This window comes from Macadamia integrifolia, unplaced genomic scaffold (assembly GCF_013358625.1).
Source record: "Macadamia integrifolia cultivar HAES 741 unplaced genomic scaffold, SCU_Mint_v3 scaffold2417, whole genome shotgun sequence".
Classification (NCBI taxonomy): Eukaryota; Viridiplantae; Streptophyta; class Magnoliopsida; order Proteales; family Proteaceae; genus Macadamia; species Macadamia integrifolia.
The window spans coordinates 44,849-70,068 of NW_024868703.1; the positions used below are offsets into that span (position 1 = coordinate 44,849).

The window sequence follows — 25,220 nt, forward strand, 5'->3', positions numbered from 1 at the left end:
CCCCCCCCCCCGCGCAATTTATGTGGTGCTCTATGTGATTGTCTTCCCTGATCTTCTCAACTTTGAAAGGGCAGCAGGTTGAAGGATGAGGGAGTAGGGTTGAGAAGAATTAAGCAGTTGCAGAAGATGTAGGTGGAAGAAGAGTAAAGGTTTGAATGAAAAAGCCCTCTTTTGATTGTTTCAATGGAAGGGTATATTGGTCACTTCATGTACCTATAAGGGCATTTTTGGTATTAGAAGGTATCATGTAAGCTGACATCACCAACTAACAGGCCTAATTTGATGGTGACTAACGGATTGGACCCAATTGTAAGAATCTTAAAAAGTATAGGGGAGTGAAGTGTAATTCGTTCAAATCTTTAGATCCATGTGTAATTTCGGCAAATTATAGGAAAGCGGGGAGGTGTAACTTTCCCAACATTAAGGTCACCGAAGTGGTGAAGTAAGTTGTAAACTTCTTCCACTTGCCACTGGTTTATTATCTAAAAGTTATTTAACATAGTAAATAAACCCTAAAAGTTACTTAATATAGTATTTAATGTAAAGAGATTTAATATAATTTTTATGTGAAATAATTTATTTAATAAGCTGGCTTGGATACCATGGTTAAAAAAAAAAAAGATGAAATTATAAGATTTACCCTTGATGAAAGAAAAAAAAAATTTATACTAAAAAAGCAAAAAAATACAATCTTATTATAACCAAGCTTAGTCACAAGACTCACAACTCACAACAAGATTTTTCCAAACTTAACAGATATACAAGTCTTTGGATTAAAAAACACCAAAATATCTTTGGCTTCTTCCTGATTCAAATTTATAGGATTTACAAGGCGAGCTTCAAGAATAGTCAAAGTCATGGGGGATGATGTTGGCATTTGGATGAGGCTTTTTATGTGTGGTTTTTACAAATTGCTTCAGATCCTGGGGAGCTTCTTACTGTCACAGTCACTCCCTCCTCTGCGCAATGAATTCATGATTTCTTCTTCTCCTTTCTTTCTTTTTTTTTTTTTTTTTTTTTTTTTGACAGGTGCTTCTTCTTCTTGTTCTTGTCATGGCTTCTTCAATGGCCTCCATATCCAGATTCGTTAAGAAAGATACTAAGTTGAGGACATATGATAGCCTTCATAGAAGAAGCTCCTGCTCAAGTGTCGAACGACTTCAAACCCATCTGGGTATGTGCCTTTCTGCTAAAGAACAATACTGGTCTATTGTGTTTATCGGTATCTGATCTTTCTACCACTGTTAACTCTGGTTTCTACCTGTTTACGTGTTTTTGTGTTCTGAGGATTGTTTTGGATGTAATCATTTGTTTGTTTTGCATCCTCACGCTGTTCAATTTGACTCAAGCAGGCAAGAAATGTGGCAATTTAGTGTCATATAATAGAAGAGATTGGGCTATCCTAAGCCCTGCGCAGAGACACATCGTTGCAGCATCTTCCCGTTCCTCAATTCTTCCAATTTCTCTGTAAGTTTGGAAATGGGTATCCTGATTTCGACATGTATGTTGATTTGTTTCTGGTTTATTAATGCTAAGAACCTCTGGGACCTGATTGGCTGGATAATGAGGTAGAACTAATGTGTTTGTTATTCTGGTGATAAACTTTAGGAAATTCGAGGCAACAGAAGGTGCTATAATCGCCAAATGAATCTGTGTAACCTTTGTTTTTAATGAGTTAAAATATTGCAATCCGATCAATCTTACTTCTTGGAAGACTTTTCCACTCAACATCAACACAGTCATGCAAAAAATAAGATATTGTATGCAGTTGGATGTTGAAGGAGTCTCTGTAGAATGAGTAAAAAAAGTTTCAGTGGAGACAGAAGGACAGTATTGCATGGTATATACATTTATTATCTTACATATGATACAGTTATAAGTTTAGATAATGGAAGATTCTTCCTGGTATTGGGATTGTATGTCTCTGCTCAGTGGTATGTACTGGTTGTTAACTGTCCAAAGGATCATGTCAATTTGGAAGGTAAAGAGAGGTTGATTTTAGTCTTTGAGGATCAACGATGAGGCATGCATATTTTCACTAAATCAGAAAGTAGGAATAAGCAGAAATGACAAATTAGAGAAGGAATGTTAAGCTTATGAAGAACCAAGGGATAGCTTGCATGATTCTGCCTCCAGAAAGGTGAAATGTCCTTGTTTAGGAAGGGTTTCTACACTATTCAAAGGACTTACATATGTGTAAATATTTTTTTCCCTTGAAAGGGGAGTTAGTGGGTGAAGATGGGTCTTAAACCAGGTTTCTGGTTTTACCATGCTCAAACTTATTAATTAACCTCTGTCAGGTATGCTGTTATCTTCTATACGGATTCATCCAGGTATCAAATATTTGTGGACTTAATAAGAAAAGAGGGCCAACTACTAATATTCTTATTATGTGGCAGTTGAAGTATATTGTGTTGCATGGAAAGACTTCTTCTGTTTCTTTCTCCACTGGTTTGGAAATGCAGTTCAGTGGGTGGTTGTAGCTGTCATTTGTAGAGTATAGGACAAACTCCTAGCAGTGTTTGGCTTGCTTTCACTCTAATTCTTAAGCTATACATTAGTTTAAGAATTGAAAACTGGCTTCTCTATAGGATGTTTTAAGCTTGAATATCTATCATGAGACATTAGTTGAGTTGCCCAGATCCAGTGACTGTCCTATCAAGATCTTTTGTTCTTGATCAGCTTGTAATTTGAACTCCTTCAGTCCATAATTTTCATATGTTTTCAATGTGGCACCATGAACCTCTACAATTTGTTGGATGTTCAGGAGTTTGTTATTTTTGCTTATTTGAGTGAAAGTTCCTGAGGAGATTGCTACTAGAGCAGAGTCTTTGGACTTTGTCAAGGATTAAAATTATCTTCCCCCTTTGATATGGATTTAGTTGAGAATCAATCCATTGTTTTCAGTTGTTGGTCTCAACTGCGCTCTTGGGGATAATGAATTTCATGAGAATGGTGTTTATCTTCAAATCCAAGTTGAATATCTCTTCTACTTGAGGCCTGGCCCCTGGTTGACTAATTCGTCTAATGACCTTTCTAGGGGTGTGTTTACTAGATTAAGATGGTTGGAGGGCCTTCACTTTCTGTTCAAAGTGTACCGTTGCCTTTGGATTGGCTGCCTTGTCTTGTTTCAGGCTTTAAGCTACTTATATACTTGGCTCATCTTTTTCATGAATAAGTTATCCACTATTCAAGATTAACTCTTTATAGGGGAAATATAGTTGCTATTGAAGCATTTTCCTTATCTTCTAAGTTCTTAAATAGTGGCGGAGGCTAGATTGATCTTATGTATGCTTTTTCATGATCGATGTATTCAATCTTTGTTTATCAGAAATTGAATTGTGGTTTCTATTTTAATATTCACATATACACCATTGGTGACCTTCCATTTGCCAAATAACTCTCTGATATCTGCAGTTGCCAACAAGTTTTATGCAAAGCAGTAGATAATGCATCTACGAATGTTCCAAGTAGCAGCCCAGTGAAATGAGCCAGTATGAGACTATAATTGAAACATTAACAACTCTTTTTCCTGTGTGGGTATGTTTTACACATTCATCTGAAAGTCCTTGGATGCAATTCCTGTCTTTTGTCATTTTTAGAAAAATATTTTTCTTTACATTGTTCAGTTTTTATTACTCAATGTTTCAACTTTTCTGAATCTTTATGTGTTATTCTGGCAGGTTATGTACAAACCATCTGCGGTAATATTACTTGTCTATCTCTGCAGATTTGATTATGGTTCGACTTTGACTTGGACATCTGGTTGAAATGGTTAATAAAATTCCAAGCTCACAATCCACATTAGTTCCAACATCCAGGTTGCTGAATTACGTGTTTTCGTGCTCCTACAGGTTACTTGGTTGCAAACAGACCTTTTCACTGTAGGATTGGGCTTCGTCATGCTTTCCATGGGATTGACATTGACATTTGAAGATTTCAGACGTTGTCTACGGAACCCATGGACTGTAAGAAGCCTTCATATTTTTGTAGATTGTTGGGGATTATCCTGGTATTTAAGCTATTTGATCATTGATTAATGCTTTCCAAACTCAATTTCGTTTTATCTATTTGAGAACTAGTTAATTCTTACACTTGCAGGTGGGAGTAGGATTTCTTGCTCAGTATTTAATCAAGTCGGTGTTAGGCTTCTTTATTGCAATGGTATGGCTGCATCTACTTGTTTGGCATTTCCTCTCTCTTTACTTTTCCCCCAACCTCCCTCTATCTCTCTGCCCTGACCCTGAAATGTGTTAGACCTAGTTATTAGTCAAAGTTGTGAAAATGAAATTTCTTTTCGTTATAAGCCTGTGGCTGATCTGTAGTGGTGTGTCAGGTTGACAGCCGGCACTTATTATAATTAGCCATAACTCGTCAATCTTTTTGCATGGATCCTTGTGCTCGTCCTTACTTGGAATCTCCATGTAGCCGAACCCATTAAGTTGGGATAAGGTCTTATATTTTGTTGTTGTATATTGATATGTTGATTGTTACAATCTCCTAAGAGTTTTGTACCACTATTGACAAGAAGGTGTGTCGAATTCCATAAATTATAAAGCATAATTTTTTGTATTTTTTGATATGGTGGGGTCTGAGGGAGTTATGTTTTATTTTAAGGTTGGTAATATATGAGAAGGTACAAAATAAGTCTTTGCAAACCTTGGATTTTTTGTTATAACTACTGAAGTTCACTCTAAATTTAATTTACATTTACAGAATAATATCCTTTTTCAAGTTTTAGATTCTGGTCAAAGTTCTTTTATTTGAAAAGTATTATTTTCCTATTTAGTTCTAGTAACTTCTTCTTCTTCTTCTTCTTTTTTTTTATTTTTTTATTTATTTTTATTTTTTATTTAAATAGGGACTGTCTAAATGACACCTCTATAGAATATAAGTGTATTTAGAACTTGCAACCTTCTTTTGATTGCTGCTTGTCTTATTCCCAAAGTTTTTCTTAGTTAAGGGTAAAAAAGTGTATTCAAAATAATATGAAATTGACTTATCATCATGTCATTATCAAAATCTGTTATTTTCTTACCACATAATTCGAGTATACATATGAAATGACATGATTTACACTCATTAAGAACAGGTGGGTTATAAAAAAAAATGCAAAAAGTAGGGTTACAAATTATTTGACACCTTAAGTGTGTCAATAAGAAAATCCCTTTTAATTAAAGTTCAGGATTCGATAAAGTTTATTGAATAAACTTCATTTTTTGATCATGTACATGCTAGACATAATTCAAAGCCTTTCCTCTTTCTTTCAATATATAATCTTGTAGAAGGTATTAAATCAATGGGTTTTATCTTATTTTGTGCGCCTGGTTCAAACCCCCTATACCAGTGTGGATAATTTTTGATGACAATAACATTAACACTAACTATTTCATCATGGAAATTTCAGATAGTCAGGATAGATTATTTGTATTAAATTTGTTATATATGGTTTTTCTTTCTTAATTTCTGCCAAGAATATTGTTTCATTTGTTGGAAAAACCACAAGTGCAGATATTCAGTAAGACATCCATATAGGAAGTCATCTCTTGGCTATTACTCTCTTACTTCCTCTTCTCGTTCTTCTAAAGATTGCATTTGACTCCCCCTATCCCAGAATGACTTTCCTTTTTCCTTCTTTTCGTCTGTCCCAAATTGTTTTCAAATGGACAAACCATTCAATTATTTTTTAATGACATCATTACATTTTCTCTCGTTCATTGCTGCATTGCAAAATATTGAAAATAACTGGGACAGATTTACTGTAAAGTAAGAGGATTTTTAAGGAGGTTCAGTTGGAGTTCAAGAGTTACAAGGGAACAAGGAAGAAGGAAGAAGATGAAAGAAGGAAGAAGGAGAAGAATGAAGATGAGAAGAAGAAGAGGAAGGAGATGGCAGTAGAACATATGGGAGAGAATACTCTGCTCTCCCTATATTGGTTCACGTAGCCTAGAGAAAGGAAATTAGATCCTTACCCCCCCATCTATATAAGATAGGCAAGGGAGCTAAAAGGTAAAACAGGAAAAACACATCACAACATAATGGGCATGTGCCTAAATTACCCTTACTGATTCTAGCAGGTTCGTACTGTCCTGTTATAATCTTCCCACATGCTCATTATGTTTTGCCATATGGAAAAGATGATTTGGCATTTTGACTTTTTGCTAGATAGGGAATTCTTTGGATGAGACACAAGTTAAATTTGGTGGCCCATCTCAATCATATGGCCGACATGTATAGGGTCATCTCTTGTTTTTCATGAGTTATTGACTTATTGTTCAAACAGCCCCGCTTTTTCAAATAAATTTTGAAGTATATAACAACAGTTGGAGCTGATGTAAGGTTGGGTCCCAACAACCTAACCCTAGGCAGGATCAATGCATCACTCCAAAACAATAAGAAAATGCCCACACAAAGGAACAGCAAACCAGAACATTACACCCTAGCTGATGGGTCATAGATCTGAGAACAATATGGTAGTAATCAGAACTCAAATAATTAACCCACAATTGGGGCTCAAATCCCAGTTGAATCTAGGGTTTATGAGGAAACAAACCCAAAACTATCAGACCAAAATTCTGCACAGAACAATTACTTCAGATCTTGAAGTTAGGTCAAATTGGTGAATTTCAAGAACCACCATTAAACTGACCAGATGGGGCTGCAACTGTGATCGAAGGTGAAGTATGATGACCTTGTTAAGCTCCAAGAAATTGGGCCTGATCTGATGACAGGTTGCTGAGATCTGGAGGTTCTTGATCAGGGTAAGAAAAAAGGAAACTTCTGGAAAATCTCCAAGAACTGAGGCTGCAAGTGTCTGCTGGTCAATTTGTACTGGTTGAATCTCCTTCAGGTAGGGCTTGAATTGTCCTCAAAATATCAGCCTTGATGGATTGAAGGTTGGAGAGAAGTGGTCTGGAAGTTGCCAGAAAAGGGGCTGAGGATAGGACTGTTGCAAGCCTTGAAAGCCACCCAGATAACAGTCAACGGAAACAGTAGCAGGTCTTGAATGGCCCTTATCTCTTGGTCGAAGGCTTATCTTGAGTGCTTAAACAAAACCTCAAAGGCCTGCCAAGGATTGACTACAGTGCTGGCTGATAGGGGAATCGATTCCCAACCCAAGAAACTCTCCCTTGTTGCTGTCGCAGCTTGAACCAATATCAGTAACTGAAATTTAAAACTGAATAACAACCTTTAAAAGAAATAAAGAAATAAAGAAGAAACAGAATTTGTAGGAAGGAAGAGAAGGATAAGAAGAATGGGGGGTTTGGGTTGGGATCTCACCCTCTCAGCTTTTGACTCTCTCAAGCATGGAGTAAAACTCACAATTTTATTAAACTTAACTTCTATTACAATTGATTGGTCTATTATATAGCCTTACAAAGCCTTATTACAAAAGGAAATAACAAAAAAAAGAAAATAACTAACAAAGAACGAAAGAACAAGTAAAAGGAAAGCTTAGAAATAGAAACTCCCAACTTAATGAATAAGAAACTTCCTAAACTAACTTATTTGACAAGAAAATAAACTAATAACTACTTTGTTAACAAAAAATCAATAAAAGTAAACTATTCTAAGGGAATAAAAGAGAAACTAAAATCTCTTCTAATGCTGGAATCGACCCTCCCTTTTACTTGTAGTCCAAGTCTTTCAAATATAGACAAAAGCTCTTCAAGGTAGAATTGATTGAGGGGATTTCCCTTGCTGGACAAGACAATAATAGTGGAAAAAAAATCCATTCTTCTCTGCTGAATTTGATGGGCAGTACTGGGGCTTCTAGGAGGCTGAAATATCTCCAATTGATTGCACAGCTAGCTGGTCTTCTAGCTTCACTTGAAGACAATAATAATGGGGAAACCAGCTGCTCAATGGAGAAGGGATGGAGCTGGTTCGATAGGACAAAACAGAACCAGATCTGAGGCATAACTACATCAGGAGCAGTCAAGACTGGTTTGGAATTTAATATAAGAATAGGTGGAAGTGAGAAATTTTGGTTTCTTGTCCATCAAAGCAGTAAAAGAGTGTGCTTCTCTTGGAATGATCTATGGATATAGATAGTCCCACCAACTTTTATTTTCACAGCTTTCTTCAGAAGGAGACAATTTGACATGATTGCCAATGCTAAAATATGCTTCTTCATCCATACTTCTCTTAATGATTGCAATATCTGCATAGACCTATGATGAGTGAGTTGGAAATGGTGTAAGGATCTACTCAAGAGAGGAGAGAAGGTCAGAGGTGAAAAAGAGAAGAAGAGGAGAAGAGAATAGAAGAGAAGGAGATGGCAACTGAATGTGGGAGAGTAAGATTCCTCTCCCCTATTTGATTCACTAGTATGAAGAAGAAATTACATACACCTCCTTTGGTAGGTAAAAGGTAAAAAAGGAAAAATTACAACATAAAACATTAAGATACTAAACTAGTGCCCAAACTACCCTTATTACATAATCTCTAACAGAGTGTTCAATATCTTTAGGCATATGTGATCCCTTGAGGACCACAGCCACTGAAGGGAAAACCAAGTTACATAAACTCACAATCTTAAGGCATCATGTTCTCACATAAGGATTTCACTATTTAGTGGTGCTTATCAATGGTGATGGACCAATTTCTTATTTCCTGCATTAACATTTTCATTTTTATTACATTTGGCAGCCCTTATTTATTTAGCTTAATTTATTTTCTCTTCTTCATATGGTATCCTTTCAATGTTCCTCAACTAGTTACAAACTTACAATTTCCTGAAAACTAAAAATTCTCTCTAATGTTGTTCTGGTGAGTATTGACAATGATTATATATATATATATATATATATTTTTTTTTGAATTGGAGAAATATGACTTGTGTCAAATAATAGACAAGCCTCTCTATTTATAATGAAATAAAACCCTAAAGGGCTTAAGGGTCCATTTGAATAACAACCCTAAAACCCATTAAACAATTGTTACAACACTACCCCTCAAGTTGGTGCATGGATATCACACATGCCCAAATTGCACAAAATAGAATAAAAAACTTTGCTACTATGATCATTTGTGAGTATATTAGCTAACTGCTCTTCACTTCGCACAAAAGGAAGGCATATAATCCCTTGCTCCAACTTCTCCTTGATGAAATTCCTATCAATCTCGCCATGCTTAGTATGTTGAATTGGATTATGAGCATTACAGATGACAGACTTATTGTCACAATATAATATCATAGGCATTTGAACAGGCACCCCCAAGTCTTGAAGACCTCTAAGCCACAACAATACACAAACACCATGAGCCATTGCACAGAACTTAACTTTAGTACTAGACTTGGCAACAACTTCTTACTTCTTACTACGCCATGTAACCATGTTGCCACCAACAAATGCACAATAGCCTGAAGTAGATTGACAATCATCTGGAGAACCTGCCCAATCAACATCATATATGCATCTACTATCATGTGTTTTGAAGGGGAGAATAAGATTTCATTCCCTAGAGCAGTCTTCAAATACCGAAGAATACGAAACACAACTTCCATGTGAGAGGAATAAGGATCATGCGTATACTGACTCACAAGGCTAACTGCATGAGTTGTCTGGTCGAGTGTGAGACAAGTAGATGAGTCTCTCAACTAACCTCTGATATCGACCCTTATCGACAGGTTCAACTTCCTTGTTCTTGAGATGGGAATTTGCTTCAATAGGAGTATCTAAAGGCTTACACCTTAACATGTCAGTCTATAAAAGAAGATCCAAGGTGCATTTTCGCTGGGGCAGAACAATACCCTTATTAGATCAAGCCACCTCAATCCTAAGAAAGTACTTTAGCCTCCCAAGGTCCTTAATCTCAAATTCCTTACCAAGATAGGCCTTTAGCTTAGAGATCTCATTGGTATCTTCTCCAATAATGACAGTGTCATCCATATAGAAAATAAAATGGTAACTAGATCCTCCACCCTCTTAATGAATATGGTGTGACTAGCATCACTCTGAGCAAAACCAACTACTATCATAGCTTTTTGGAACCGACCAAACCAAGCCCTTGGAGATTGCTTCAAACCATATAATGCCCTTTTCAGTTTGCACATCTTCCCTTGAGTTTCTGAGCTGGAATAACCTGGTAGGACCATGGTTTAAAATATCTCCAATACCGATATGATACTCTTTGATATGTATCTTGAATTCACCCAACCGATACAACGACCGATACTGATACTTTAATCTTTGAAATTTAGCATATCTCCGATGCGATACGATACGATACCCTCTGATATGTATCTTAAATTTAGCCGACTGACATGGCGATCGATACCGATACTTTAATCCTTAGGTAGGACATCCATATACACATCATCAATCAGCTCGCTATGAAGAAACGCATTCTTGACAATCAACTACTGTAGCTCCCAGCAAAAGTTCACTGCACAAGATATAATAACCCTGACTGTGCTCATCCTTGCAACATGGGCGAAGGTCTCCTGGTAATCAATCCCATATGTCTGAGTGAACCTTTAGCAAACAACCTTGCTATGTATATGTCTATAGTCTCATCTCCATTTTGTTTGACTGTAAACACCAACTTACAACTTGTTGGACGCTTCTATAGTGGAAGGGTGACCAAGTCCTTACACCATTTTTATAAAGAGCCACCATCTCCTCATTCATTGCATCCTTCCATCTAGGTTCTGCAATTGCCTCTTGCCAGGTCTGAGGAATAGAAATAGAAGACAAGGAAGACACAAAAGCACGATAGGAAGGAAATAGAGCATTATATGACACAAAATTTAAAATAGGATGTTGAGTACAAGTCCTATTTCCATACCTACGAGGCTACGAGTATTAGGGACATCAAGGGACTGATCACAAGTAAGAGGAAAATGGATACCTGGAAGATTAGGGGCAGTTGTGAAGTAATAGTAGTGCAAGTGATGGTGTCAGTTTTCCTTTTCTTGCGAGAAAACACTTGTAACTCTTGATCAGGAACCTGTAACTTCTACTGAACAAGTGGCTTTCCTTGCACAAGTGTCTCCTCCTGTATAGGTTCCTCTACAATCCTAGTTACACGAGTATCCAGGGGTTCTTCTATAAACCCAGTCACACCAGTATCATTGGTTTTCCCTCAATTCCTTTAGTCAAATATAAGGAAAGAAATGAAGGACCATCAAATGAAGGAATCAACAGAACCTCTTCACATCTAGAAGACTCCCTAATGTAGACTAGGATAGGGAGTCAAACCAAGTCTCAACTGTAGGAACTTTTAATCAAAGAACAACCAGAACCAACCAATACAAACTCATAAATCAGACCACAGACAATAAAAGCAAACCAGCAGCTATCGAATTCAACATCCAGTACTACTTAGAACAGATCAGTATTGGTCAGATAGGAATAAACCAGCAGTGGTATTGGAATACTAACAGTTTCAAATCAACAGTAGACTTTACAGAAACAGAATAGGACTGCTTAGACAATCGATTCTGGTTCTACTCTGGTAAAACCACTACAGGACAAGAAATCAGAGATTTCTAATAACCCACTAACCACAGACCAGATGGGGCTCAGAACTAGGTCGAGTTCCTCTTTGGATGAGGGTAACCTCTAGTAAAAAAATCAGCCAAAAGTGACCAGGGGTTGAGCCAGAACAGAAGTTGAAATTCCTTCCCAGGAAGCCTATCGCCTGGACAGAACTGATAAGAGAATAGAGCTAAATACCTGTAGCAGCAGACCAGCAGTTTAACCCCTTGAATATCTTAGGTGAGATGAGAGAAAATAGATAGAAGAGACCTCTTGGACTTCACGCTGCAAAGAGTCACGGGATCAAACACCAGTCCATCACTGTGATCACACACAAAGCAAACTCAAAGAGCAAACAGCAGCAAGCTTTTTTCATTCATCAAATCATGGGCTATATAGAGAGAGCCCTCCTTTATTTATAATAATGATGGGGGGTTTACAATAATAGAAGCTAAATAAAAGAAAGTTCTCTAGTTTCCAAATCTAGAAATAGAAACTAGAAAAATTGTTAGATCAAACACAAAGAAATACAAAAATAAATAGAAAAAAGATCCACACAACACAGAGATTTAACGAGGTTCACACACCAGTGTGGTGTGCTACGTCCTCAGGCGAAGAGGAAGATGTTTCACTATGCAAAAGAGAGATTACACCCAAGCAGCGGCGATAAAAACTCGCCCTGAAACCCTAGCTCGATAAACCCCCAAAATACAATGACTTTCTCAACAAGACAACAGTACATTATATATACTCCAAGTCTCGGGTCAACCCATCGGGTCGCAGTCGAACCATACCGTGGGGGCTATGCCCCCACAGTCCCATACGAGATTAGTGATGGACTCTGGGCTTGGGCCTATTGGCCTAACCCCTTTGCTTCCATCACAGATCTTAGAAAACTTCTCATTCGGGTCGCCACCAAAATATGTCGAAGTAGGTCAATCTTCAAAACAGGTCGAGAATTTGAGACAAACTTAACAAAAATAAAATACTGGAATTAGAAACTAACTAAAGACTGAAATTAGAAACCAATTAATGACTGAAATTAGAAACTAATTATAGAAGCTAACAACCCCATCAATGCCCAAACCGTGGGCCTAAAATCTGGACCTGGTCAACCCACACCAGTCCATCACTTTCATCACACACAAAGCAAACTCAAAGAGCAAACAGCAGCAAGCTTTTTTCATTCCTCAAATTATGGGCTATAGAGAGATCCCTCCTTTATTTATAATAATGATGGGGGTTTACAATAATAGAAGCTAAATAAAAGCAAGTCCTCTAGTTTCCAAATCTGGAAATAGAAACTAGGAAAATAAAATACTGGAATTAGAAACTAACTAAAGACTGAAATTAGAAACTAATTATAGAAACTAAAAACCCCATCAATGCCCAAACCATGGGCTTAAAATCTGGACCTAGTCGACACACACTAGCCACTATGGTCGACCCTCTATTATCCCTCTTCTTCCTGCTTGTGTAGGTCTTCAATGCTGCATCACTCCCCTTGAAAAGGTGAGTAATATGCCTCAGTCTCATAGAAGATCATATCCATAAAAAAAAAAATCCCTGGAAGGTTGGTGATAACACTTGTAGCCCATCTGAGTTGGAGAATATCCTATAAAGATACACCGGAGACCCCTAGGGTCAAGCTTGATCTGCACATGATGATTCCGAACAAAGCAAATAGATCTGAATACCTTAGAAGGAACAATAAAGCTTCGATCACCACAAAGCATCTCTACAGGACATCGAAACTCCAGCATACATGATGTCATCCTATTGATAAGATACGCAGTAGAATATGCATCTCAAACATAAGGGAATGAGCGACCTCCAACGAATGTTTGTTCTTACGTTCTTTAACCCATTATGTTCTGGTGTAACCACACAACTGGTCTAAAGAACAATCATATGGTCTACAAGGTAGGACTGAAAAGAACCCTCCATGTATTCCCTGCCGTCATCAAACTACAAGATTTGGGCCTTAGCATCATAGTAAGTTCTAACCTTGCAATGGAATGCCTTGAAACAATTAAATACCTTCTTCTTATGATGCAACAAATAAACCTAAGTAAAACGAGTATGGCAATCAATAAATGTAACAAACCATCTATATCACACGATGGGCTGGGCTAGGCCCTAAACATCAAAATAGATCACAGAAAAAGGAACAATGCTTTTGTGATGAAATAAGATAAACATTCTAAGCCTGTTTTGCAAAAATGCAAGTATCACAAGTAAATTGGTTATGATTACACTGTTTAACTAAAGCAAGAAATAATCTAAATAAAGTCCCCTAGGGAGGGTGTCCTAAATGGCGATGCCAACTGTGAAGCTTTGATAAGGCTATCGTTGAAGCTGTATGATGATCATGTGTAGATCCACTATCTAGGTAATAGAGACCACCACTCCTTCTACCACTGCCAATTTTTGCTCTCGTCACCAAGTCCTAAAACACACAATGAGTAGGACTTTATAGTTGAGATCCTTAGTAATACTACCAATTGACAACATATTAGTAGAAAACAGAGGAACATGCAAAACAGAAGAGAGGAACAAGGTGGATGAGCACTGACTGGTACCTATCCCTACAATAGGCGATATAGGCCCATCAAAAACTTGAACATTTGTTTTACTTGAGGATGGATAGTGTGTAAAAAAAGAAGTGGGCAACCTGGTCATGTGATCAGTAGCCCCAAAGTTAATAATCCAATTATGGGAAGGAACTGAAGCACTATGACCACAAAAAACAGTACCTAACTAAGCAGAGTGGGAGGCAAAGGCGGCTGGTAGGGAGGAAGCAGTAGTGGCAGAGGAGGATCCCATATGAGTCATCATTTGACGAAGCATAACCATTTCATCGTTAGAGAAGGAGGATCCTGTGGTACTGGGGCAGTCAGAGTTGTTTACTGTCCCAGATTGATTATCCTAAGTGTTTTTTCCATGACCCTGGTTACACCCATGAGAATTGTTTGGGAGCCCATGGAGCTTCCAACAAGTCTCCCTAGTATGGCGCTCCTTACCACAATAGTCACACTTGACAACAGACATGTCTGTGGAGGAAGGAGCAATGGTTTAAGTACTAGCACAACAGGTTGGCCAATAGAACCCCGTGCAGAGATTAGGCCAAAGCGATCCTGAGAAATAGGCTGAAGCATCTCAGATACGTTTTTCTTCTGCATGAATCAGAGAAAAGGCCTGGTCAAGGGTGGGGAAGTGATCACAATTAAGCACATTTGCTCGAATCTGATCAAATTCCATGTTTAGACCTACAAGGAAATCATAGACGCAGAGCTCTTATTCACGTTTTTTAAAACCTACAACATTAGTAGCACAGATAGGCTGATCGGTCTCATAGTAATCAATTTTATTCCCATTCCTTGCAGTTCATAATAGTATTGGGAAATTGTAAGGTCATTCTGAGTAGTCCTATGAAGTTTCTTTCTCAATTCAAAACGCTGGGCACTTTTGCCCACTTGAGAATACGTTTCTTTCACAACTTTCCAGATAAGAGCAGTAGAATCAAGCAACAAATATGATCTAGCAATGGAAGGGGCTATAGAGTTGATAAGATAGGACATTACCAGACATTTGGCAGGGTCCCATTTGTCTTGAGGGGTACCAGCAGTTGTAGGGTGTACAAAAGTACCTATAAGAAGTTCGGCATAACCTTGGCCAGCAATAAGCAGGTGGTAGGAATAAGACCACATCAGATAGTTGCTCACTTGCTCCCATCCAACTTGATGGAGCTAGTAGGGAAGGTAGGGTAGTCGCTATTAGGGGGACGACTCCCTCCCTCCTAGGGAACCGATGTGTCAGAGTCTTTAGATGCCATAAGTGTTGAACCCAAGAGCAATCAAAAGCTATAAAAAAAAAATGTCCAGATCTATTTCGTTATACAGATCTAGGTAAGAACTAGAGTTCCATACTAGGAGATGGCTCCCTATGGGAAGACACTCACCACCTAGGGGAAAACTCTAAGGGAACCAAAATAGAAAAGAAAAGAGCCCTGTAGAAGGAAAAAAGGAGGGAGAGCTAGAGAATAGCGAGAGAAAGAGAGAGAGAGAGGTGAGAGAGGCAGAAGCGCATGACGGCTAGAGGTAAGAGGCCTCGGAGGCTAGCAATAAGAGGCTGCGGCGGTGGTGGTCGGTGGCTAGCAGTGGTGATGGTCGGTGGAAAGATGCTAGGCGGTGGTGGCGGTGTTCAGAGAGAGAGAGAGAGAGAGAGAGAGAGAGAGAGAGTTAGGGTTAGGGTTTAGAGAGGAAGAAAAGAAGGGTTAGGGTTTAGAGAGGCTCTGATACCATGTTGAATTGGGAAAAATATGAATCGTGTCAAATAATGGACACAATCCCCTCTATTTATAATGAAATAAAACCCTAAAGTTCTTAAGGGTCCGTTTGGATAACAACCCTAAAACCCATTAAACAATAATCCATTATTATGACAATATATAATTCTATTCTCAACATAAATTGCATATGCTTTTGTGAGCAGAAACACCTGTTGAATGTAAATATAGTAAGACACTACCTTAGGAAACTTGCCATTGCATGGTATGTATCCTGACCAATAAATCATAAATATACCAATAGCAAAGGAATTATAGCAGCAGGCTAGTATTTGATATGAAAATCTATCTGCAATTCAAATTATAATGTATTTTCTTTTGTGTCTCCTAGGATTTTGAAGTTTCTGTCTCAACTCTTCTCTCTCTGATTTGCAGACTCTGAAACTCTGTGCTCCTCTTGCAACTGGTCTTATGTTAGTCTCATGCTGCCCTGGAGGTCAGGCCTCAAATGTCGCAACCTACATATCCAAGGGAAATGTGGCACTCTCAGTTCTCATGACAACGTGAGCTTACTTTGTTCCTGTGCCTTCTATTTGTGGTGGAAGAATAGATTCTAGTAAACCTATAGTGTGATTTGCAAACACAATTGCTTGTTAAGATCCTACTGTGATAATCAGTTTCTTTTTCATATGCAATACAACTTCAAAATTTTGTTTGTTCAATTTTTTGATCAGTATGATTATCAATTTGTAATGGGATTCTAGGTTCAGAAACAACAGACTACAGAATCCATTCTCAAGGTAGAACCACAGGGTATCTTTGGGCAGCACCAGAATTGGAAACTATTGATATCTGACAAAGCATAACTCAGATGAGGTTAGAAGCATGGTCAAACAGGCCTCTAACATGGTTGAACAACTCCTCAAAGTGCGGCTGAGATCCAATGGTTAGATTAAGAAATATAGACAAAATTCTGAAATTAGTAAGTAGGTTCAGAATTATAACTTACTAATTTTCTGCAAAACTAACCAGTGGATGGGTTCGACTTCAGATTGTTGAAAGGATGCTAACAGTGGATGAACTTTCCAAAGTATCTAAAAGATCTGCTAGACAGATTGAGAGAAATAAAGAAAGGGAATTTTCTGCAATAGAACTTCAAGAAAAGGCTGCCGCAAGGTCTGGAGGTGCTAATGATGAACTCCAATTGATCTTGATTTAATAAACAATAGATCTCATAGTATATCAGCAACACAACTCCTGTAATAGTAAGGAATATTTATAGGAAATAAGGATTTAATGGAAGAAAGAAGGGGAAAAGGGATATGACCAAGGCCTGTAACCTATCTCACTAACCAGCAAGGCATCTCACAGTTAAGAAAGGCACAAAAACCAAACTTCATTCAACTTCATTATGTGGTTTGTCTTGGCTAACCAAGCTACTTCATAAGATTATGAGCACAAGTAAAATTCCAGATGAATGGAGAAGCATTGTGGTTCCGATTTATAAAAGTAAATGTGATATTCAGAGTTGTATTAACTATAGATGCATAAAAATAATGAGGCATAAAACTAATGAGTCATATTATAAAGTTATGGGAGTTATTGATACTCACCTGTGATAAGAAACTACTATTACGGAGAACAAGCTTGGTTTTATGCTAGGAAGATCCACAAGCTATTTACTTAATTAGGAGATTCATAGAAAGATCTAGAAATTGCAAGAAGGATCTCATATGGTCTTATTGACCTAGAAAAAGCTTATGATAAAGTCTCTAGAGAGTTTATTTGGCAAGTACTAGAGATGAGAAGTGTTTTAAGTAAATATGTGGACATAGTTAAATATATGTATAATAGTGCAGGGACCAGTGTAAAAAGTGTGGTGTGGGGGGTCAAGGTTGTGAATTCCCAACTACAATTGGGCTACATCAAGGATCAGCTTTAAGCCCTTATTTGTTTGCATTTACCATTGGTGATTTAACCTGAGACATTTAAGATCATGTTCCTTAGTGTATGCTTTTTGCTGATGATATGGTTTTGGTGGATGGGATAAGTAGGGATTAACGCCAAGTGGGAGTTATAAAGATCAAATTTAGAATCAAAAGGTTCTAAAATAAGTATAATGGGTACAAAGTATATGGTGTGTAACTTTAATTACACTAGTGCAAATGATGAGATGGTGATTTTGATGAGAGGAAGATTCCGCAAAGTGAGGTATTCGGGTTCAATCGTAAATAAAGAAGGTGATATAGAAGATTATGTTTCACAGATAATTAAAATAGGATGGATGAAGTGGAGAAGTGGAGAAGTGCATCTGAAGTATTGTGTGATCGACGTATGCCTTTAAAACTTAAAGAAAAATTTTATAGGACAATTATATGACCGATGTCCGACTATGATGTATGGTGTGAATATGGGGTAGTTAGGAAGCATCATATAGATAAACTTAGTGTAGTTGAGATGGATGTGAAAAAACTAGGATGAATAAAGTAAGGAATGATCATATTAGAGTTGATTTAAGAGTAGCTCGTATACATGATAAGCTGTGAGAAATTCGTTTGAGGTGGCATGAACATATTCAATGGAGGTCTTAAGTGCTCCAGTACGGAGGAGTGATTTGATTCAGATTGAAGGTGCTAAAAGAGTCAGGGGTAGACTTAAATAACTCTTGGAGAAGTGGTAACTAGTGAGGTAAGACATGCGTAGCTTAGGCCTTGTATCATGTATGAATTCGAATAGAGCTGATTGGAGGGTAAGGATCCATGTAGATGACCCCATTCAGTTGGCATAATGTTGAGTTATTGTTGTACACTAAAAAGAAGGGTTAAGCCAGGACTTCCAAATTTTTGCCAGGTAACTGGGTCATAATAGCGATAACCCTTTTGGGTACTGAAGTATCCAAGATTTTAATTGCCCTAGGAGAGAATTTATCAAAATCAGGTCGTTAAATATGAACAAAACAAGTGCAGCCAAAAAATCCCGAGGTAAAGAAAACGAAGAAGAATTAAGGAAAACTACACTCATGGGAGACTTAATTTAAGAACGGAATAAGGCATTCGATTAATCAAATGACAAGTAGTTAGCACATGCCCCCCCCCCTAAAAACTTTTAGGTACATTCATATGAGATAACAAAGAAAGAGATGGTTCTTTCCTTCGACAACACCATTCTACTAAGGGGTATATGAGCAATTAGTTAATATAACATGCTTTGTTTAGAGCAAAAAGAAGATATAACGACTTAAATGTATTTAAAGCATAATCTGAGTGAAAATTTTTAATAGATGTATCAAACTGCGTTTTTATTTCAGTTGTATAGTGAGATTTATAGATGGATAAAAACTTTGAATGATCCTTCAACAAATAAGCCAAGTTAAATAGGAATGATCTTCCACAAACATAACGAACTATATAAACATGACTGACTTTGGACATGACAAGGACCCCAAATATCAGAGTGGGCCAACAAAAATAAATACGGCCTCATAGACACATCCTGTGAAGGATAACTGGTACAGTGATGTTTGCCAAGTTCGCAAGCTTCACACTCTCTACTGGAAGTAGACTTGCATTCAAGAACCATATGTTGGAGCTTGGAGATTGATAAATGACCTAACCAACACCAGTAAAAAAATAGATGCATTACTAGGCAAAATAGATGCACCAGTAGATTCTCGTTCCCTCCACCAATCTTCTTCCCTGTCTGAAGATCCTAGAAGACACAATAAGAAGGATAAAATGTCATAGAGCAATTTAAAGATTTATTGAGTTGACTGACGGATAACAAATTTAATGGCAATTGTGGTACATGAAGAACAAGGGATAATGATAAGGATGAAGAGGGGGAGAGACTACCGTGACCAGATAATTGAGTAGAGGAACCATTAGCAAGAACAACCCAAGAGGGATGGTTTATTTTATGAAAGGAGGAAGGTATATCAGACTTACCGGTCATGTGATTTGATGGACCAAAGTCAATAACCTAACTTGTATGCGAGGAGGCAAGAAGCACAGTAGTACTTGTGTGGGCAAGAGTTGTAGTGGATGAAGAAGTGGAAGCTTCAAGTTGCTGAGTATGTTTAACAAGTGATTATAATCATCACGAGACACAGAACATAAAGGACCAGCTCCAATGTAGAGGCGCAGAGGTGGCATCATTCAAGGACACCATATCAGAACACCCATCAGATACTGTTGAATTGGGCAGTTGTTGGGCCCATTCCGGCTCACCATTCTTAGCCCAACACTTGTCAACTGTATGGTTAAGTTTTACACAATGAGAGCATTGATGTAAAGATTGATTTTTCTGCTGTCCTCCACGACCTCCAACACCATATCCTCTCCCTCTTGAATTATGTCCGTGACTAGGAAAGTCTGAGCCACGTCCACTACTACCAGTACCAGTAACAAAGGCAGAACTATTCTTATTTGAAGAGGTGGAATCAGATTTGGAAAGAGAAGGAGAAACAATCTTTTTATGCAACAAAAGGATTCATTCATTGATTCATATAAGGAACATTTCCGCTAGTTAGTAGCTGACTCTTCACAAGTTGAAACTCGGGATCTAATTCAGAAAGAAATTTGGCAACTTGAATTCAGCACGCTGGGACTTCAACATTTCAAGCGTAGTCACTGGTTGATAAATGATTATATCTTCCCGCATGCCCTTAAGTGCCCCATAATATTCTCCTACAAATTTCCCACTTTGTTTAAAAGGAAAAAAAAATCTTCTCATACATGTTATAAAAACGTGACAAATTTGTCTTGGGAGTAACTCTCCCTCTTAGGTCATCCCAGACACCTTTGGCAGTAGTGTGCAACATTAGCAACTATCGAGGGTTCCGTGGTATTCCATAACCAGACAATTAATATATTGTTTTCACGCATCCATTATTTATGCATCTAATCATCAGGAGAAGGTGCAAGTGAAGTCAAATAATCCAGTTTATATTTGGCATTAATATGCACCTTGATAGCTTGTGCCCAGAGAAGATAATTTGAGGCACCCTTCAATCCAACAAGAGTACCACAGGTTCTGTTAGATTAAGGCTCTGATACCACGTACCAAATCAAAGCAATAGCACATTAGTACCTGCACAAGGAAGCAAACCGACAAGGAGAAGAAGAAGAAAGAATAGAAGAAAAGGATAAGAGAAGTCGAGACTTGGGAGAGAGAGAGAGAGGAGAAAATCTGTTAGAACTTTAATATGCAGTTTCACTAAATAGGGGAACCTTGAGCCATAACATATATTTATAATAAAGTCTGGGAAAGACACTAAACATAAATATAAAGACAAGAATACCTCCCGCTTTACTTAAACACTTTAACAATCTTCATGTGGGTGGAGGTTAATAATTAAATGCTTATGCTTTTCCTCTCACTATGTCTCGATTTTCAGCACCACGTGTACCTAGAGGAAAATATGCCTGATGAAAAGCATAAATACCAGTTGTTCTTTCATATTTGTCTATAAACTCAAGCTAATTTGACATGGACAGTTATCCTTCAGGCAATTCTGCCTATGTGGCATAAAGCACGATGATCTGTTTATCTATTTATATATTTTTGTAAGTTCATGTACATTTGCATATGTATATACTTAGATTTATCCTTTTCATTGATTTCATACTTCTTATGTACGTGACCCCTGGAAGTTCTTTATAAGCTATTCACTGTCGCCTGATTTGCTGTTATGCCTGTAGCTGTTCTACCATCAGTGCTATTGTCATGACACCACTCCTTACTAAGCTTCTTGCTGGTCAACTTGTTCCGGTTGATGCAGCTGTAAGCACTGCCACTCAATTCATTATCCTTGATTTTTTTTAATTACATTGAACTTGTAGTTTGAGGAGCCTAAGATATATAATGAGTCAGATCAGAATAGCAAGTTAGCAACCTATCAAATTGCATTACAGTGGATGTGGTGCCTAGGCATGAGGATGTGACAACCTAGCATATCACCTAGGGATAGCAACAGGAGGGGTTAAACAGAGAACAGGGGTGGTTTGGTATGCCAAGAAGATCAGGTGTGGGGAGATTTTGGGTGTTAGAATGCACAAAGGGCCTTGCTTCTTCCCATCACAACCTATGGGGACTCCCCCCCTCTTCTTGTAAAATTGGTAATTCCTATGCAGGTTTAATGGGGGTGGGGAGGTTCAGCAATTTCTTAATAGGGGGCTCTGGGTTTGGCTAAATATCACCCATTTTGGAATCAACTTATGGGATGATTAAAGAGATCCAATCACTTTCTTTTCGGAAGGTAGAAAAAGAAATGACAAGTGGTCCTGGCAAGGTGATTGGGGGAAAGCAAACTTGATACAGTGGTACACCATCAGTTAATTTTGTTGATGTCTAAAATGGAGAACTTTCTGGGAGCTAATGGCTTCAGTGAAATCAAACTTTAGATCAGCAGGAAAAACATCTGGAATGAACTTAACCCAGATACAGACTGCATTGGAATGAGCCTGGCAAAACAAAGACAAGCCGGCTCATGAGCTAGTTATTATATATATATATATATAAAAAAAAAAAAAAACTCTATGGGTGTGACTGAAGCTGACTAGTGAAAGTAGGTCAGAGGTAAATGTTTTAATAGAAAAATTGCGTTAGCAGTTTGCAGTGAAACATCATTGCACCACCATCAATCATAGCTTATCATGAAGACTATTACATATGTGTGTACATATTAAAGTGAAATTGGTTTATGTGCCAGTGTTGTCAAATGGATTTTTTCCCAAGTTCACTGCACAAATAATTACAGTCACTCTGCTGGTAGGGGTTAACCTTACCACCTTGCTATGTGCGAGCCCTGTAAGTCCACAAAATATTTGATCAATTTGGTTTGAGTTGAATTATTTTTGAAGTATTAACGGTAGCTCCACTGTCTCAGTTCATGGGCTTGGTGACACTAGCTTTACATTGAAGGAAACTGATTATCGCTTGTTTCCTACAAGATTGGGCAAGTTTCTGATGTATTGAAGGCTCAAGGAACACAACTAATATTCCCTGTGGCTCTCCTACATGCTGCTGCATTTGCTCTTGGTTATTGGATTTCAAGGATGTCATTTGGTGAATCTACATCCCGTACTATTTCTATTGAATGTGGGATGCAGGTATTGTCTTTTCTAAACGTTTCATAACAACTATTCTGATCATGACTGACAAAGTTCGTTCAATGATTTGTATGTCTTACAAAAGTGCCATCTCCTGTATTTATAATTCAAAAACAAATAATACCTTGATGAATGTAGAGTGATATCTGGTAGAAACTACTGAAGCGAAATGTCCTTTTGCGATCTCCTTTTTATTATTGCTTCTTTATGTGGGTAACCTTGCAAGTAGGAATCCAAATTTGGTTATTAGGTGGGGTTCCATTGAAAGAAGAGATGCCCAGAAAGATCATAGGCCCGGGCTTCTTTTTTTGAAATAATCTCAGTTATATTTTTCGGTGTTGTGAAAACAGTACATCTGGTTTTGTGATGCTGTGAGCCTGTGACACCAACATTTAGGAATTCCCTCTTTTGTTATGAAAAAAAAAAATCCCAGTTTTTCAATGTAAATGCTAAACAATTTCGTTCTCATTATACTTACCATAGTAATCGGTCTACTACTCCCTTTCATATTGTGCATTATGATGTTTGGGGACCTACTCCCACCACTTCTTTATTTGGTTATCACTATATTTTTTCAATCGTTGATGACTACTCTCGCGCCACATTGGCCTTCTTATTGAAACACAAAAGTGATATTTATAATGCTTTAAAAAAATTTCTATCAGATAGTTTCACTCAATTTGATATTAGACTGCAAACTGTTCGCTTTGATAGAGGGGGGGGGGGAGTATATGTATGGGGGGCCTAAAAAATTCACCGATTGTGGTATTGTTCATCTTATTATGTTCACCATTTATTAGAAGTCACTAGGAGTATACTGTTTGCTATGCATGCCCCTAAGACCTTGTGGTCCGATGCTCTCACTGTGTTCTTCCTGCTAAATTTTATGCCTTTTTGTATCTTTAGTTTCAAAACTCCCTTAAAAATCCTGTCTCCCCATATTTTTCTTCCTTCTCAATTCCTCCCCAAGTGTTTGGATGTGTGTGCTATGTGCATGTTAATAAGTTTCTCGAACTAAACTTGATCCTAAAGCTCTTAATAGTCTTTTTCTTGGTTATGATCCTTCTATGAAAGGCTATATAAGTGCTACCATCCATCCTCTCAGAAGCGGCTTCTCTCCAATGATCTCACTTTCTTTGAATCTGTGCCCTTATTTATTATCTATATGGTACTTCTTCAGGGAGAAAGTAATGGATGTGAAGAGGCTGCTATTGTTGTTCATCATTTTCAGCTTGTGCATATTCCTTCCTTTCTTTTGATGGGGGAAAACATATAGGTTTGGATGTTGTTGATGTATTAGACCATTCAAGGGGAACCTAACGTTGAGAAGATTGACAAGGAGAAAGAGTTACTTGTTTATACAAGACGAGAGAGGAAGACCTACCAAGATATGCAATCACTTCTATAGCCATTGCTTTTCTTAGTGATTTTTTCTCGACTCCTGTCCCCGAGGGCCCAAGGCCATATCTAACCTAATTTGGAAGGAAACTATGAGTGAGAAAATGATGGCCCTTGAGAAGAATTGTACTTGGAGCTTGTCGATCTTCCAAAGGGGAGAGCCCCAGTTGGATGTAGATGGGTCTACTTAATCAAGTACAGATCAAATGGCACTATTAAGAGATATAAGTCCAGGTTGTGGACCAAACGATATAGTCAAATGTATGGAATTGACTATCAAGAGACATTTGTCCCTGTGGCTAAAAATAATTTGACAAGAGCCTTTTATCATTGGTTTCCAATCGAGATTGGCCATTGTGTCAGTTGAATGTGAAGAATGTATTCCTCCATGGTGACTTGTAAAAGGAAGTGTATATGCAAACCCCTCTAGGCTTCAAGTTTCCCTAGCTGAACGGAAGTTTGTCATCGTAAGAAAGCTCTATATGGTCTTAAATAGACCCAAAGGCTTCATTTGAGAGGTTTAGACAAGCTATTCTGAATAATGGATACACCGAGAGACAGGCTGATCATACTCTATTTACCTGGCATGGTAATGGTACCATCACAATACTAATTGTCTTTGTGGATGACATTGTGGTTATTGGAGATGATCAAGAAGAGATAGTCTTAAAGTCTTACCTAGCTCAACAATTTGAGATTAAGGACCTTGGACCATTGTATTATTTCTTGTGTAGTGTAGTGTCAATCATAGAAGGGAATAAATATTTTTCAGAGGAAGTTTATGTTGGATTCGTTGAAAGAAATAAGATTATTGGTCTATAAACTAGAAAAACCACCTATTGATCAAAATTAAAAGTTAAGTGAAAGTTGTAAACTGGCCCTAACTGATTCAAGGGAGTATCATAGGTTAGTGGAGAAGCCGATATATCTTTATCTGAC

The 25,220-nt window shown here is 37.7% G+C and overlaps 1 protein-coding gene across 7 annotated transcripts; it reads left to right on the plus strand.

Moving 5' to 3' along the window:
- The first annotated feature begins 1,352 nt into the window (after positions 1–1,352).
- On the plus strand, positions 1,353–22,946 carry LOC122066490 (sodium/pyruvate cotransporter BASS2, chloroplastic-like). Of its 7 annotated transcripts, none has more exons than XR_006136370.1 (9): positions 1,353–1,467; positions 3,418–3,540; positions 3,684–3,704; positions 3,855–3,968; positions 4,102–4,164; positions 16,210–16,337; positions 21,474–21,555; positions 22,484–22,581; positions 22,661–22,946. XR_006136370.1 is itself a non-coding variant. In XM_042630304.1 (8 exons), the coding sequence occupies exons 2-8, from the start codon at positions 3,487–3,489 to the stop codon at positions 22,523–22,525; spliced, it is 504 nt and encodes a 167-aa protein (XP_042486238.1). In that variant the 5' UTR covers positions 1,353–1,467; positions 3,418–3,486; the 3' UTR covers positions 22,526–22,946. The 7 variants fall into 7 exon arrangements, 5 of the variants coding, with proteins under 5 accessions (XP_042486238.1, XP_042486240.1, XP_042486235.1 ...); XR_006136371.1 differs by having other exon boundaries at positions 22,725–22,946; XM_042630304.1 differs by having other exon boundaries at positions 22,484–22,946.
- Positions 22,947–25,220: the final 2,274 nt, after the last annotated feature.

Bases quoted from the DNA above. Each gene is read 5' to 3' on its own strand.
- LOC122066490 (XM_042630301.1), top strand. From the start codon at position 3,487: ATGAGCCAGTATGAGACTATAATTGAAACATTAACAACTCTTTTTCCT. The intron at 3,705-3,854 runs GTAATATTACTT...GTGCTCCTACAG, and splicing joins TTATGTACAAACCATCTGCG to GTTACTTGGTTGCAAACAGA. The intron at 16,338-21,473 runs GTGAGCTTACTT...TTATGCCTGTAG, and splicing joins CTCTCAGTTCTCATGACAAC to CTGTTCTACCATCAGTGCTA.